The sequence below is a fragment of the Thalassophryne amazonica genome, chromosome 1, assembly GCF_902500255.1.
Source record: "Thalassophryne amazonica chromosome 1, fThaAma1.1, whole genome shotgun sequence".
Lineage (NCBI taxonomy): Eukaryota > Metazoa > Chordata > Actinopteri > Batrachoidiformes > Batrachoididae > Thalassophryne > Thalassophryne amazonica.
The window spans coordinates 87,779,349-87,797,640 of record NC_047103.1 but is presented as its reverse complement, the minus strand read 5'-3'; the positions used below and the strand labels follow the sequence as shown (position 1 = coordinate 87,797,640).

Below are 18,292 nucleotides of genomic sequence, written 5' to 3'. Positions count from 1 at the left end.
ATTTCTGAGGAAAAAATTATGGAATCACCATGTAAATTTTCATCCCCCAAACTAACACCTGCATCAGATCAGATCTACTCGTTGACACTGACCCTATGCCATGACATTGACCCTATGTGTCTTTTTACAAGGAATGTTTTCGCAGTTTTTGCTCTATGGCAAGATGCATTATCATCTTGAAACATCCCCAAACATCCTTTCAATTGTCCAAAATATCAACGTAAACTTGTGCATTTATTGATGATGTAATGACAGCCATCTCCCCAGTGCCTTTACCTTACATGCAGCCCCATATCATCAATGACTGTGGAAATTTACATGTTCTCTTCAGGCAGTCATCATTATAAATCTCATTGGAACGGCACCAAACAAAAGTTCCAGCATCATCACCTTGCCCAATGCAGATTCGAGATTCATCACTGAATATGACTTTCATCCAGTCATCCACAGTCCACGAATGCTTTTCAGTAGCCCATTGTAACCTTGTTTTTTTCTGTTTAGGTGTTAATGATGGCTTTCGTTTAGCTTTTCTGTATGTAAATCCCATTTCCTTTAGGCGGTTTCTTACAGTTCGGTCACAGACGACTCCAGTTTCCTCCGATTCGTTCCTCATTTGTTTTGTTGTGCATTTTTCGATTTTTGAGACATATTGTTTTAAGTTTTCTGTCTTGACGCTTTGATGTCGTCCTTGGTCTACCAGTATGTTTGCCTTTAACAAACTTCCCATGTTGTTTGTATTTGGTCCAGAGTTTAGACACAGCTGACTGTGAACAACCAACATCTTTTGCAACATTGCATGATGATTTACTCTCTTTTAAGAGTTTGATAATCCTCTCCTTTGTTTCAATTGACATCTCTCGTGTTGGAGCCATGATTCATGTCAGTCCACTTGGTGCAACAGCTCTCCAAGGTGTGTTCACTCCTTTTTAGATGCAGAATAACGAGCAGATCTGATATGATACAGGTGTTAGTTTTGGGGATGAAAATTTACAGGGTGATTCCATAATTTATTCCTAAGAATTGAGTGATTCCATATTTTTTTCCTCTGCTTGGTCTAAAAAAGTAACCGTTACTGACTGCCACAATCTTTTTTTCTTGATTTCTTATAGTGTTTCTTAAAGCCAGAAAGTTGCCATTTGAAATGACTTTAGTTTTGTGTCATGTCTGTGATCTGCTTTTTTTCTACAAAATTAAACAACTGAATGAACATCCTCAGAGGCTGGTGATTCCATAATTTTTGCCAGGGGTTGTATTATTCTGAACACTACTGTATATATATATATATATATATATATATATATATATATATATATATATATATATATATATATATATATATATATATATATATATATACGAGGTCTATTAGAAAAGTATCCGACCTTATTATTTTTTTCAAAAACCATATGGATTTGAATCACGTGTGATTACATCTGACATGCTTGAACCCTCGTGGGCATGCGAGAGTTTTTTCACGCCTGTCGGTTACGTCATTCGCCTGTGGGCTCACATTGAGTGAGGAGTCGCCTACCCTCTCGTCGATTTTTTCATTGTTTAGGAATGGCTCAGAGACTGCTGCTTTGTTTGATCAAAATTTTTTCAAAACTGTAAGGCACAACTGAGTGGACACCATTCGATACATTCAGCTGGTTTTCGCTAAAAATTTTAACGGCTGATGAGAGATTTTGGTCTGGTAGTGTCGCTTTAAGGATGGCCCACGGCGCCTGACGGCGATCTGCGCTTCGAGGTGGCAGTGTCTCGCCGTTTCAAGTTGAAAACTTCTACATTTCAGGCTCTGTTGACCCAGTAAGTCATCAGAGAACAGAGAACTTTCAGAAGAAGTCGGCATGAGGAGTTTATTCGGACATTCCATTGTTAACGGACATTTTGTAATGAAAGAACGTGCGGGCAGAGTCGCATGTCGAGCCGGACAGGAAAAACACCTCCGTTGGAAACCTTAACGGGCAAGTTGGAACATGCCCAAGCTGTTAAACAATTTCTCAGTTACTCACTTGTTGAAAGCCATCAAAAGCCGCCTGAATTTTACAAATGGTTTTCAACACGGAGGTGTTTTTCCTGTCGCAGCGCACACGTCTTTCATTAAAATAATGTCCTTAAACAGTGGAATGTCTGCATAAAGTCCTCATGCCGGCCTCTTCTGAATCTTCTCTGTTCTCTCACGACATCCTGGGTGAATTAAGCCTTAAATTAGAATGTTTTCAGGTTGAAACAGGCCGACGACGGCGCCTAGAAGCGCTGCGCGACATCCCGCTCTGTGGGAAGTCCTTACAGCGACAGAAACACCCCATAATCTCTCATCAGCCGTTAAACTTTTCACCGAAAACCAGCTAAATTTCTCGAATAGTGTCCACTCGGATATTCCTCACAGGTCCAGAAAAAATTTTGATAAAGCAACGCGCGCCATCTTGAGCAACGTGTGAAACAAAGGAATTCAGCTGAGAGGGCTGAACCACATCTCACTCAAGGCCTGCACACAGGGAAATGACGTCACCGACGCGTGAAAAAACTCACGCATGCGCACGAGGGTTCAAGTATGATTGGTGTAATCACACGTCATTCAAATCCATATAGTTAAAAAAAAATAAAAGTGTCAGTTTCTTATCTAATAGACCTCGTATATACTCAACAAAAATATAAACGCAACACTTTTGGTTTTGCTCCCATTTTGTATGAGATGAACTCAAAGATCTAAAACTTTTTCCACATACACAATATCACCATTTCCCTCAAATATTGTTCACAAACCAGTCCAAATCTGTGATAGTGAGCACTTCTCCTTTGCTGAGATAATCCATCCCACCTCACAGGTGTGCCATATCAAGATGCTGATTAGACACCATGATTAGTGCACAGGTGTGCCTTAGACTGCCCACAATAAAAGGCCACTCTGAAAGGCGCAGTTTTATCACACAGCACAATGCCACAGATGTCGCAAGATTTGAGGGAGCGTGCAATTGGCATGCTGACAGCAGGAATGTCAACCAGAGCTGTTGCTCGTGTATTGAATGTTCATTTCTCTACCATAAGCTGTCTCCAAAGGCGTTTCAGAGAATTTGGCAGTACATCCAACCAACCTCACAACCGCAGACCACGTGTAACCACACCAGCCCAGGACCTCCACATCCAGCATGTTCACCTCCAAGATCGTCTGAGACCAGCCACTCGGACAGCTGCTGAAACAATCGGTTTGCATAACCAAAGAATTTCTGCACAAACTGTCAGAAACCGTCTCAGGGAAGCTCATCTGCATGCTCGTCGTCCTCATCGGGGTCTCGACCTGACTCCAGTTCGTTGTTGTAACCGACTTGAGTAGAAAATAGAACATTGCAGTAGTCCAATCTAGAAGAGATAAATGCATGGATCAGGGTCTCAGCATCAGCCGTAGACAGGATGGGACAAATCTTCGCTATATTTCGCAGGTGGAAGAAAGCAGTCCTAGTAATATTTCTAATGTGGAGGCCAAAGGACACCGAAGAATCAAAAATTACCCCAAGGTTCCTCACTTTGTCAGTGTGATGTATGACACACGAGCCGAGGCTGAGCGTTAACTGGTCAAATTGATGCCGATGTCTCACTGGTCCAAGAACCATCATTTCAGTCTTATCAGAGTTTAAAATTAGGAACTTTCTAGACATCCAACTTCTCACTGCTGCAAGTCAATCTTCTAAGGATTTTATGTGAACGAGATTACCAGCAGTTATTGGAATGTATAACTGAGTATCATCTGCATAGCAGTGAAAGGTAATCCCAAAATGCCGCAATATGTGCCCAAGGGGTGCTATATAAAGGGAGAAAAGCAGGGGGTCTAAGACAGACCCCTGTGGAACCCCAAATTTCATGTCACTAAGGTTAGAGGTAGTGTTACTGTACAAAACACAGTGAGAATGACTGGTCAAGTATGACGTCAGCCATGCAAGGGCACTCCGAGTAATCCCAAAATGATTTTCCAGCCTATCAAATAGAATATGATGATCCACTGTATCAAATGCAGCACTGAGATCAAACAGCAACAGAACCGTAGTGGTGTCCCAATCCATTGCAAGCAGAAGATCATTCATCACTTTAGTGAGAGCTGTCTCTGTGGAATGATATTTTCTAAAAGCAGACTGCAGTGGCTCAAAGAGATTATTCTCAGTAAGATAGTCTACGAGCTGCCGTGACACCACTTTTTCCAGAATTTTAGAGAAAAATGATAGATTTGATATCAGCCGATAGTTTCTCAATACACTAGGGTCACGATTAGGTTTCTTAAGTAATGGTTTAATCACTGCAGATTTGAAACATTTAGGAACAGATCCAGAAGTTAAAGAAAAATTAATAATTTCCAACACAGTCGGCCCAAGAGGTGGAAGCCAGAGAGGCGAGCTTGAGATGGTTTGGACATGTGTACAGCAGGGACCCAGGGTATATAGGGAGAAGGATGCTGAGGATGGAGTCACCAGGCAATAGGAGAGGGAGGCCAAAGAGGAGGTTTATGGTATGTGCTGAGGGAGGACATACAGGTGGTTGATGTGACAGAGGAAAGAGAAGACAGAGTGAGATGAAGCGATTGATCTGCTGTGGTGACCCCTAACGGGAGCAGCCAAAAGCATAAGAAAGAATTCTCATAGTCCACAACCCCCCCACCCCCGCCCCCCACACACACACTTTTTTTTGTCTCAAACTCAATTGTGCAGTCTGCACTGAATTATTTTGGGGTGATTAGTAGACATTCCTTGAAATTTGAACAGTACCAGTAAAGTTTTAGTCTTCCAGCGATCATAAAATGCAGAAGTGCAACAGATTGTACCATACCCTCTGTGTTATGTTGCTTTGTCTTGTCTGTCTTGTTCCAGAGCCTTGCCCTGATGATGAATGTGCCAACATCAGCTGCCCTACTGGTCTGGTGAGACATACCTGTACCTCCTGTCCGGTCTCCTGTGCACATATCAGCCATAATGCTACCTGTGATCCCACAGCACCCTGCTTCTCAGGTCAGACAAAACTGCAAAGTTTGGAAGGTTGTCACAGACAGATATTGCATAAAGGTTTATTTTCACTACAGATTTGAAGAATTTTTTAAAATGCATTTCAACTTTTCACATTTAGAGCCAAAATATTTTTAAATTTCGTGTTTGTGACAAAAATCAGACATATTGTGAAATCTGAAATTGTTATGAACATTTTGATACACAACATATGGACATTACACTTTTAAAAAGCACTTAAAATGTGAATCAATGAAAGTATGGTAAAATCAAGAAAATACAGTAGTGTTCAGAATAATAGTAGTGCTATGTGACTAAAAAGATTAATCCAGGTTTTGAGTATATTTCTTATTGTTACTTGGGAAACAAGGTACCAGTAGATTCAGTAGATTCTCACAAATCCAACAAGACCAAGCATTCATGATATGCACACTCTTAAGGCTATGAAATTGGGCTATTAGTAAAAAAAAAGTAGAAAAGGGGGTGTTCACAATAATAGTAGTGTGGCATTCAGTCAGTGAGTTCATCAATTTTGTGGAACAAACAGGTGTGAATCAGGTGTCCCCTACGTAAGGATGAAGTCAACACCTGTTGAACATGCTTTTCTCTTTGAAAGCCTGAGGAAAATGGGACGTTCAAGACATTGTTCAGAAGAACAGCGTAGTTTGATTAAAAAGTTGATTGGAGAGGGGAAAACGTATACGCAGGTGCAAAAAATTATAGGCTGTTCATCTACAATGATCTACAATGCTATAAATGGACAAAAAAAACAAACAAAAAAAAACCCAGAGATGCATGGAAGAAAACAGAAAACAACCATCAAAATGGATAGAAGAATAACCCGAATGGCAAAGGCTCACCCATTGATCAGCTCCAGGATGACCAAAGACAGTCTGGAGTTACCTGTAAGTGCTGTGACAGTTAGAAGACGCCTGTGTGAAGCTAATTTATTTGCAAGAATCCCCCGCAAAGTCCCTCTGTTAAATAAAAGACGTGCAGAAGAGGTTACAATTTGCCAAAGAACACATCAATTGGCCTAAAGAGAAATGGAGGAATATTTTGTGGACTGATAAGAGTAAAATTGTTCTTTTTGGGTCCAAGGGCTGCAGACAGTTTGTGAGACGACCCCCAAACTCTGAATTCAAGCCACAGTTCACAGTGAAGACAGTGAAGCATGGTGGTGCAAGCATCACGATATGGGCATGTTTCTCCTACTATGGTGTTGGGCCTATATATCGCATACAAGGTATCATGGATCAGTTTGGATATGTCAGAATACTTGAAGAGGTCATGTTGCCTTATGCTGAAAAGGACATGCCCTTGAAATGGATGTTTCAACAAGACAATGACCCCAAGCACACGAGTAAACAAGCAAAATCTTGGTTCCAAACCAACAAAATGAATGCCTCGCAGATGTGAAGAAATCATGAAAAACTGTGGTTATACAACTAAATACTAGTTTAGTGATTCACAGGATTGCTAAAAAAGCAGTTTGAACATAATAGTTTTGAGTTTGTAGCATCAACAGCAGATGCTACTATTATTGTGAACACCCCCTTTTCTACTTGTTTTACTAACAGCCCAATTTCATAGCCTTAAGAGTGTGCATATTATGAATGCTTGGTCTTGTTGGATTTGTGAGAGTCTACTGAATCTACTGGTTCCTTGTTTCCCATGTAACAATAAGAAATATACTCAAAACCTGGATTAATCTTTTTAGTCACATAGCACTACTATTATTCTGAACACTACTGTACCTCTGGACCCCAGAGCAGTAACCGAAACTGTTATTAAAACCACCACGAAGGCCTCCAAGATATGACTTAAATAAACATATGTATATACAGCAAAGTGAGCATGTAATGTAGTATGGTGGCTATTAATATAATAAGGAATCCTACCAACAACTCCAAATATGGCAGAATGGACAATGTTGGTAATGATGAATCCTACTTCGACACCATCCTGGAAGTTTCACCCAGGGAACTCTTTAATTAAACCAACTCAGACATCAAATCAAATCAAATCAATTTTATTTATATAGCGCCAAATCACAACAAACAGTTGCCCCAAGGCGCTTAAAACATAAGGCTTTGTTTGCAAATCAGAGACAGAAAAAAGCTCAAAAACACAGAATTGAATTTATTATTTACAACTTGCTTTCTCTTATTAAAAGGCTAAACACAACACACTGTTAAAATCTATTCTGAGTATAAACTAAACACAGAAAGCTCTAATGGCTGAACAGAAACACATAAATCACTCAAAATAACTTGTACATAAAACATTCATCCCAGACTCTGGGTTGAGCTTTGGGCTGCAGATGGCTGATCCACTCCCCCTGCAGAACATGCACTCACTGGCCACAACAGCCAGGAACAATGTTCCCACCTAAACCACATTGGCACAGCTCACAAGGGGCGCCACAGCACACCACAGCACACCACCAGACACCAGTCTGACATAAAATGAACAAAATGCAATGAAACTGAACTGAACAGGACAGACAGAACAAAGCGGGTGGGAACGAAGTGAAGCGAAGCGAAGCAGCAGTGAAGCAGCAGCAGTGGTTTGCTCCAGCAACTCAGTCACACCGTCATGTCACTTTCAACCGCAGTGCAATCAATACAGCGTGGGGCGGGACATCAACACCACACGCAGCAGTCAGTAACTGACAAAGAGCGATACAGTGCGTACTGCCGCCAATAACACTCTCATGAGTCTCTTTCACCACATGCACACGGAGGTAAGAGATGCCCACACTCGCTTTTATGTGAGTCTTCTTCCGCAGTGATTGGCTGAAACCAGACACCAGCTGGAAGTCACCCGAGCCAATTACTTCATCCTGCTACATATGTAACAGAGAAAAAGACGTATTGTGCACATATTTTGTTTATTTTAAGTTTTCTGAATTCAACACTGGGTCACAATTACACATACAGGTTCATAAATATATGATGTACACAAAATAAGTGGTTAATATTCAGTTTAGGTCAGGTCTGGGAACATGCCCTGGCACTGATCATCGCCGCATCCAGTCGTGGGCACAGCTAACCAAAAAGTTAGCTTCGATAATCATTAATCCGACAACTGAAAAGTTGTCTTTTATGATGCTAAACCAATAAACTGCAAAAAAAAAAAATTATCTTTATTACAGCTAATCAATCATTTTTAGTATTGATTTGGATGCGGTCACATCAGATTACACTGTCGGCTTCTGATAAACCAGTTTCACTTTCACTTTTCGCTGCTGGGTAAATTCAAGGATCCAAAGGGATCCAAAAAGGCTAGGACCAAAAGTTATACTGGATCAGTTCCCACTGACCAATAGTGTTAGAGCTTACTGCCAACAGCTAGCCAATCAGAGCACAGCATGCAATTATTCATGAGATGACATCACTAATGACATAGCGGAGGTCAGGAACTTGCTGACAGACGCTGGTTGAAAAAATGGCAACAAACATGTCAACAAAGGCAGAAAATCAACTGCCAGCGAGGTTTGCTGAGTTCACAGAGGAGGAACTGGTGGAAATATTGAACTCCAAGGATGCTAAAAACACTAAGAAGGTAGATAAGCACACTACTGATGTTTTAGAAGCATTCATATGCTGTTCACAACAAAATAAATTGATCTAATTTACTTGACTCTTTGTTGTTTGCTTAATTTGGGAGGGGGGGTGGAGATCATAACAATTGATGGATGGCAAGTCATTCAGAAAAGTTATATTAATCCAATATTTCTCTATGAGGGACTCCTTACCATCCATTATTTGTATTATATATATATATATATATATATATATATATATATATATATATATATATATATATATATATATATATATATATATATATATATATACTCAACAAAAATATAAACGCAACACTTTTGGTTTTGCTCCCATTTTGTATGAGATGAACTCAAAGATCTAAAACTTTTTCCACATACACAATATCACCATTTCTCTCAAATATTGTTCACAAACCAGTCTAAATCTGTGATAGTGAGCACTTCTCCTTTGCTGAGATAATCCATTCCACCTCACAGGTGTGCCATACCAAGATGCTGATTAGACACCATGATTAGTGCATAGGTGTGCCTTAGACTGCCCACAATAAAAGGCCTCTCTGAAAGGTGCAGTTTTGTTTTATTGGGGGGGGGATACCAGTCAGTATCTGGTGTGACCACCATTTGCCTCATGCAGTGCAACACATCTCCTTTGCATCATCCGTGAAGAGAACACCTCTCCAATGTGCCAAACACCAGCGAATGTGAGCATTTGCCCACTCAAGTTGGTTACGACAATGAACTGGAGTCAGGTCGAGACCCCGATGAGGATGACGAGCATGCAGATGAGCTTCCCTGAGACGGTTTCTGACAGTTTGTGCAGAAATTCTTTGGTTATGCAAACTGATTGTTCCAGCAGCTGTCCGAGTGGCTGGTCTCAGATGATCTTGGAGATGAACATGCTGGATGTGGAGGTCCTGGGCTGGTGTGGTTACACGTGGTTTGCGGTTGTGAGGCTGGTTGGATGTACTGCCAAATTCTCTGAAACGCCTTTGGAGATGGCTTATGGTAGAGAAATGAACATTCAATACACGAGCAACAGCTCTGGTTGACATTCCTGCTGTCAGCATGCCAATTGCACACTCCCTCAAATCTTGCGACATCTGTGGCATTGTGCTGTGTGATAAAACTGCACCTTTCAGAGTGGCCTTTTATTGTGGGCAGTCTAAGGCACACCTGTGCACTAATCACGGTGTCTAATCAGCATCTTGATATGGCACACCTGTGAGGTGGGATGGATTATCTCAGCAAAGGAGAAGTGCTCACTATCACAGATTTAGACTGGTTTGTGAACAATATTTGAGGGAAATGGTGATATTGTGTATGTGGAAAAAGTTTTAGATCTTTGAGTTCATCTCATACAAAATGGGAGCAAAACCAAAAGTGTTGCATTTATATTTTTGTTGAGTATATGTTTTTACGTCAGCCAAGCTTGAACCTTCGTGCGCATGCGTGAGTTTTTTCATGCCTGTCGGTTGCATCATTCGCCTGTGGGCAGGCTTTGAGTGAGCACTGGTCCACCTCTCTCGTCGTTTTTTCATTGCGAGGAAATGGCGGAATGATTTGGGCTTTGTTCCATCAGAATTTTTCAGAAACTGTTCGAGACAGGCAGCTGGAAACCATTCGGAAAATTCACATGGCTTTCGGTGAAAATTTTATGGGCTTCACAGAGATTGAGTGTTACTACCACTTTAAGGACGGCCCACAATGGTGCACGGCGTGCCGCGCTCCGAGCCGCGATCGACAGGCAGAAACCACCAGATCATTTCTAAACGGATGGCTGTGTCGATCTGGGACCATCGTGTGCAATTTCTCTGGTTATCACAAGAGCTGGACATCAGCCATTTTCCGGCAGATTTCACTTTTAACAAGTGATTTTGTCATGGAAAGCCGCACGGAGGCGTTGCACGTTATGACGGAGCCGCTGATGGAGCGAGACAAAGAACACCTCCGTTTTGGAGTGTCAGAGGACAAGTTGGGACATGCCCAGCTCTCCACAATTTCTCTTATACTCACTCGACTGGTAAGCCACTGAAAGCCGAGATAGGCATTCTTGCAGAACTTCTTGCTGTGAGGCAACAGTGCTAACCACTAATCCACCGTGCTGCCAAACATTACATGAGAAAGCAAAAGCCAAAATAGTTTTCAGTTGTTTTATTTCAGTTAAAACCAATCCATATTGTCACACATACACACTTCCCAAATGCATAGTCAATGATATGAATGAAACATATGAAAGAAAAAAACAGCATGGTGCCCTAAACAGTGGTAAAATACAACCCCCCACCCCCCACCCCCACCCCCCCCACACACACACACACACACACACACACACACACATACACACACCACAAGGGGTAGCGTCATGTGTTCAAGGTCAAAATACTGTGATGCTGAGGTGTGTTACTATTCGCTAACGGACATTGCCGCCTGTTTTGTAAACATCTTAATAACACAAGCTAGATGTATATTTATGCTACACGCCTCCATGTGAACAAGGCCTAATAGGCCACAAATTGAGTTGAAATGTCATCTGCTCTTAACTGTATTATTGCCTTTTGACATTTTGAAATATTGGAACTTCACAGTGCCCTCTCTCTACCGGCAGGCTGTTGGTGTCCAGACAGTCAGGTGATGAGCCATACACACCAGTGTGTATTGCCTGAGGAGTGCGCGTGTGAGGTGACAGGAATACTTTACTGGCCAAGTCAGAAGGTGAAAGTGGACTGTGATATTTGCGTTTGTGAGAGAGGAAGACTTCAGCGATGCCAGCCCAACCCAGAATGCTCAGGTGAGTCAAGGTCATCCTTTTGAAACCTCATCAAACAACACTGTATGAAGTAAAGCAGTAAAAATAAGGAAAATGAAATGTGTTAGCACTTATATTATACAAATGGCAGTATTATTAGGAACGCAGCTTTTATATGCATACTTTTTATGCACAGAGGTATTGTCTTACTTTAAATTGGCTGCCATATTTCTACAAACACTTCGATAGGTCCTCTGTAATCCTCAGTTTTGTGTTACTACAGTGCACTGTGGCTGGTCACCGTGGTCTCAGTGGGGAGAATGTTTGGGGCCTTGTGGTGTCCAGAGTGTCCAGTGGTCATTTCGAAGTCCAAACCACCCAGCAAAAAGTGGGGATGGCAGAGTGTGTCGAGGAATCTACCGGAAAGCTCGCTGGTGGGTAGTCGTCTCTTAGAATGAAACATAACTGCTTCTACACCTTTACACCGCTACTCAATGTCACTCTCATCCATGGTGAATTAAATTGGAGATCCAGTTTATCCTTTTAAGAGGAATTGGACTGTAAATTCAAACATACTGGGTCTTCTTTTCCTCCCAGTACAGCACACAGCACATTGTCGTTTCCACCTGACACAGTTGTAGTTTCAAGCCCAGTACCCAGATCCATTGTGAAATATGGATGCTGGCCTAAAAATAAATTGCACTCAGAACCCATGCTAAATCATGTTGTTAAGTTGAGCAGAGAGATTTTTTGCTAATTGCAGGGTGCAACATTCAGATTTTCTGTACATGATAGGTTCGTAACGCATATACACTTTATGTGTACAGTGAGACAAATAAGTATTTGATCCACTGTCGACCTTGCAAGTTTTCCCACCTACAAAGATTAAGGAGGTCTGTAATTTTCATCATAGGTACACTTCAACTGTGAGACAGAATGTAAAAATAAATAAATAAATTCAGAAAATCACATTGCATGAGTTTTAAATAATGAAATAAGTATTTGATCCCCTAGAAAAACAGACCTTAATATTTGGCACAGAAACCTTTGCAGTTGCAGAGGTCAGATGTTTCCTGCAGTTCTTGACCAAGTTTGCACACTGCAGCAGGGACTTTGGTCCACTCCTCCATACAGATCTTCTCCAGATCTTTTAGGTTTTGAATTTCATCTCCTTCCAAAGATTTTCTATTGTGTTCAGGTCTGGAGACTGGCTTGGCCACTCCAGGACCTTGAAATGCTTCTTACAGAGCCCCTCCGAAGAAATGGCGGGATGCGGAAGTCGAAGTGGCGGCGGAGAACGTGAAGTTAAGGCTGCACAGTCTGACTTAAACATGGGGTAAAAATCAAAAGAAAGAAAGACACAAGAAAGAAGAGGAGGAGGAGGAAGGCAGCGGCCCGGTCCAGGTACAGCTGAAGCAGCTGCTCGGCGTCGGTTGTAATGGATCCGGTTTGGTTCAGTAGTTTTCTCCAAAATCATTGTGCTAAAAGCTGTCTACCAAACACAACTAGCGCAAAAATGGGACCAAAAAGAATGTACCCTGCAGACGAAGTAGATGAACTGAAAGCAGCAATTGACAACTTAAACTGCAGAAATCTCTGCAGTTAAGAAGCAACAGATGGAGATCTTGAAGATGGTTGGGGAGGTGAAAGAGTTGTGGCTCCGACACAACGAGAAGGTCAAGCACATCGAGCTCTTGGAAAGGTGAGTGAATGATCTGGAGCAGTACACCAGAATAAACAATGTGATTATCTCGGGGATCCAGATTAAACCCCGGTCATACGCTCCAGCGGTGACTATTACTAACGGGGAGAGCCAGATGAGCAAGACGTCAGCTCAACGGAGCAACAGGTGGCTGCGTTTTTATGCACAAAGGGAATCGCTTTGGATTTAAATACCATCGACACATGCCACCTGCATCCAAGGAAGAACAACGGTGACAAACCAGCTGTTATGTTAAAATTTGTGAGCAGGAAGCACAAAATCGCTTTGCTCAAACCTGGTCCTAAATTTAAAGGGATCAAACGTGTACATCAATGAGCACCTCACCAAACAAAACGCAGAGATCGCGAAAATGGCTCGCTACCTGAGGAAACAGAAAAAGATACAGAATACTTGGACATTGAACTATAAAGTGTTTATAAAATTAAATGGGGCATCTGAGGAGGCACATTTACTTGTAATCAAGAGCATGGAGGAGCTGGAAATGTACAAATGAGAAAAGACAATAGGTAACAAACACATGAACAAGAATTAATTTGACAACTTGGACAGCTTAATTCAAAGGATCAATACTTATGACAATACAGAGTTATTTTCCTCTGATCGCAGTGATCTAAGCACACGGGATGTGGAATACAATATAGACCCAGATAATAACTTTTTCCTCAAATGGAAGCAGTTGTCTCTATTACACTGAAGACCAGTTCAGTAGAAATATACAAACAAATGGTGAACTCTCAATAATTCATTTGAATAGCAGAAGTCTATATGCTAACTTTGAACGGCTCAAGGATTACTTAAAGCAATTCACTCATCAGTTCAACATTATAGCAATATCGGAAACAGGGATAACAATTTTGAACTGACAGGATATGAACTGAACTACATGAATAGGAAAGATAAAGGAGGGGGAGGAGTGGCTTTGTTTGTGGACAAAAATCTCAAATTATAGGGTAACAGACAATACGACAACAACAGCTGACAATTTGTTGGAATGTATAACAATTGAAATTGATTTAGAGGGTGCTAAAAATATCATTGTTGCTGTATATATAGAGCACCTGGTTCCAGTGTGGAGTTATTTAAAGAATGGATAGAGGAAAAATTTACAAAGAGAAAAAAATAATCTAATCTATGTATGTGAAGATGTAAACATTCTGCTCAACCCAAATAACCACAATGCAACAGAAGAATTCATAAATACGATGTACAGTCTGAACTTAATACCCAAAATAGCTAAACCTTCAAGAATCACCATCAGTAGTGCTACTCTTAGTGGCAATATTTTTACCAACAATTTGAGGAGTGATACAGTGAGTGGGCTTCTATTAAATGACTTCAGCGATCATCTACCAGTATTCACTATATAAAGCAAATTACCAAAAACAGTAATTTGGACAAAAATGAATTTTACCAGCGTGAGCAATCTACAGAAAACATGAATGCACTAAAAAATGATTTAATGAAGCAAGACTGGAATGCAGTATATGAAACAAGGGATACAGATCAGGCATATGAATATTTTTTTTAGAAACATTTATTTGTTTGTATGACAAAAACTGTCCTTTAAAACAAATCACCACGTGCACTAAAAAAATGGAGAACCCATGGATTATGTTATGAATTGTATAAGCATGTAAAAAGAAATGTTGGGGAAAGTGAGGAACACGGACCCACAACAGGGGGCGCAAATGAACGGACAATGAAGAAGTCAAATAACAAGGTTTTACTGTTGTGAATTCGCACAACAAACACAACAGATCACAATTGTAAGAATAAACCAATTCTACTGGTGACGTGTGGGCAGGCTCGACGATAGGAGACGTCCGTCCGAGTCGAACCGGAACCACCCGATTTCCTCTGCCACCGAACCCCGGGAATACTGGAGCCGCCAAGTCCCGAACTCCCAGGTGGCCACTGCCTCCGCTCGCCGGATCCGGTACTGCTGGCGAGGAACAGAAACAGTCAGATGTGGGTGCGGCTGCACCCAGCAACATGTAGGGTGGAAACACCACCTCCACCTCTAGTCACAAACAATATTGCAGTGAAGGGTACTTATCCGATATGGATCAAGTTCAGGCTTCAACTGTCTCAAGCACAAGCAAAAACAGGTTAGTCCTCAGAAATATGATGACTGGCTGAGTGCGTTACCTTCTTGGTAGAACGATATCTCGGCAGTGAGATGGAGATGCCGTCCAGCTGATATACCCCTCGGCTGATGTCAGCTGTTTCAGCTGCTCCTCTTCAGCGGCAGCGCCCTCCGGTGCCTGGAGCCCGCACTCCAGGCGGGCGCCCTCTGGTGGTGGTGGGCTAGCAGTACCTCCTCTTCAGCGGCCCACACAACAAGAAAAATAGATTATATCAAAAATTTATCAGGAAAAGAACTAAAGAGGCAGAAATAAGATACAAACAATATAAAAATAAATTAACTACTATAATGAGAAACAGCAAGAGAGAATATTATACAAAATTAATAGATAAAAACAAGGGAAACACAAAGGATGTGGAATATATTGAACACTACTATCAAGAGCAAAGGTAATCTTGATAACTACCCAAAATATTTTATTGAAAATGGAAATGAAATGAATATGGACGAGGCAGCCAATAGCTTTAATAGAGTTTTTTCTAATGTTGGTTCTGATTTGGCTGCAAAAATCCCTAACTGAAGAAGGGAGAAAGGCAGCTAGGACAGCTAATAGAAAGAAATCCTCACTCTATGTTTCTACAACCAGTGGATGAATTTGAAATTATAGGTGTTGTCAGAAAATTTAAAAATAAAACATCAACAGACTACAATGATTTGGATATGACCCTGATTAAAGATGTAATTAATTTAATTTTAAAACCGTTAGTTCACATTTTCAATTTATCATTAATCACAGATACAGTTCCAAACAGTATGAAGATTGCCAATGTCATACCGCTGTTTAAATCTGGCGATAAACATCATTTCACAAACTATAGACCAGTATCTTTATTACCACAATTTTCAAAAATTGTAGAAAAGCTGTATTGCAATAGACTGGATAGATTTATTGATAAACATAAATTATTACATGATAGTCAATATGGTTTCAGGCAAAACAGATCCACAGCACTTGCTTTAATGGATTCTATTGAAGAAATAACACATTGCATTGATGAAAAGAAAATAATTGCAGGGCTGTTTTAGGATATACAAAAAGCATTTGACACCATAAATCATGATATATTATTGGGTAGGTTCGAGAGGTATGGGATAAGAGGGGTGGCATTACAATGGGTAAGGAACTACTTAGGAAACAGGAAACAGTTTGTGAAGCTGGATGATTTCTGTTCTTTGTGTGTGCACATGGTGTGTGGTATACCACAGGGGGCAGTATTGGGCCCTAAGTTATTTATTTTATTTATCAATGACCTGTGTAATGTATCTCATGTTTTCAAATCAGTCTTATTTGCTGATGACACAAATATGTTTAGTGCAAATCACAACTTAAGAGAGTTAAGAGCATTGAGACAGAATTTGGTAAGTTAGGACAGTGGTTTACAGAAAATAAATTATCATTAAATATGAACAAAACAAAAATCATGTTTTTTGGAAATTGTAAAGAGACAGAATAGGTCAAACTTAAAATACAAGGTGTTGAAATTCAAAGAGTAAAAGAAAATAAATTTCTTGGAGTTATAATTAATGAGAAATTAAATTGTAAGAGTCATATAAAACATATACAAAATACGAGTAAAGTCTCAAAGTCTGGCAGTTTTATATAAAGCAAGATATATGTTAGAAAAAAAATCACTAAAAACATTATGCTGTTCACTAATATTACCATATTTTAATTACTGTGCTGAGGTTTGGGGCAATAATTACCTAACTGCTCTAAAACCACTAATCAGTTTGCAAAAAAGGGCAATAAGAATAATCAGTGATGCTGGATACAGAGACCACACAAATCCATTATTCATTGAAACAAAAATAATAAAAACCACTAATCAGTTTGCAAAAAAGGGCAATAAGAATAATCAGTGATGCTGGATACAGAGACCACACAAATCCATTATTCATTGAAACAAAAATATTAAAAATTCAGGATTTAATAGAGTTTCAAACTCTTCAGATATTGTTTAAAGCTAAAAATAAACAATTACCTGTAAATATTCAGAGTTTGTTTATCGAAAGGGAAAATCAATATAATATGAGAGGTTTGTATTGTTTTCAAATTCATTAAAAAGATTTTGTGTTTCTGTGAGTGGAGTAAAAACATGGAATAACTTGAATCAAGAACTTAAACAATGGCAAACAATTCATCAGTTTAAAAAAAAATTAAAAGAAAATATTTTTTCCAAGTATGTTAGCAAAGAGATTTAAAGACTGAGTGTTCACAACTAAAACTTTGAAGCAGCTTTTGGAGGAAGCTGAAATATGTTTTTGTCACTTAAGGACAGATTTGTAAAGAGGGGTGGGGTTATAAAAGTGATTCACTTCTTCCCACTCAGACATGCTTTTTTTTTTTTTTTGATATTTTTTCTGTATTGTTTTGTATTGGAAAAAAAAGGTGAATGTGATGTGATGTTTTGATGACAGATTTGATGTTCAATGTTTGTGTCTGTCTGAATAAATTCTTTCATTCATTCATTCATTCCTTAGTTGCCCTGGCTGTGTGTTTCGGGTCATTGTATGCTGGAAGACCCAGCCATGACCCATCTTCAGTGAAGGAGGTTGTTTGCCAAAATCTCATGATACATGACCCCATCCATCCTCCCTTCAATATGGTGCAGTCGTCCTGTCCCCTTTGCAGAAAAGCACCCCCCAAAATGATGTTTCCACCCCAATGTTTCATAGTTGGGACAGTGTTCTTGGGGTTGTTCTCATCCTCCAAACACGGCGAGTAGACTTCTTGCAAACAAATCCACAGTGCCACACGGTCTCAGTAATCGCAGCCACAGAGCACCGTGGCCACTGAGAGAGGTTTGTATCTTTTTAATGACTTGGATTCTTTGTGGATCCCGCATCCGTACCCCACAACGATAATACCAGAGGCTAAAGACAGTACATTTTCAATGTGACACCAATCAATCAAATGGGTGTATGAAAAGTCCCCTAAAATAATTTTCAAGCAATACAATATGAAGTTTTAAAAAAGTCGATCCTTCCGTATAAGACAATAAAAAGGTGCTTCTGTAAGAGATGTGAACTGACATAAATCCACAAATTACAGTTGGCGCGCGCAATGCATGCTGGGATAGGGTCTTCTCTTTGACGTCTCGGCAACGTCCCAGATGTG

At 40.3% G+C, this 18,292-nt stretch overlaps 1 protein-coding gene across 1 annotated transcript in view; it reads left to right on the top strand.

Moving 5' to 3' along the window:
- scospondin (subcommissural organ spondin) overlaps positions 1-18,292 on the top strand; it is an 852,118-nt gene that overhangs the window by 176,641 nt on the left and 657,185 nt on the right. The window contains 3 exon segments of the mRNA XM_034168739.1: positions 4,857-4,994; positions 11,165-11,347; positions 11,589-11,739. Coding sequence (XP_034024630.1) covers positions 4,857-4,994; positions 11,165-11,347; positions 11,589-11,739 — 472 coding nt within the window.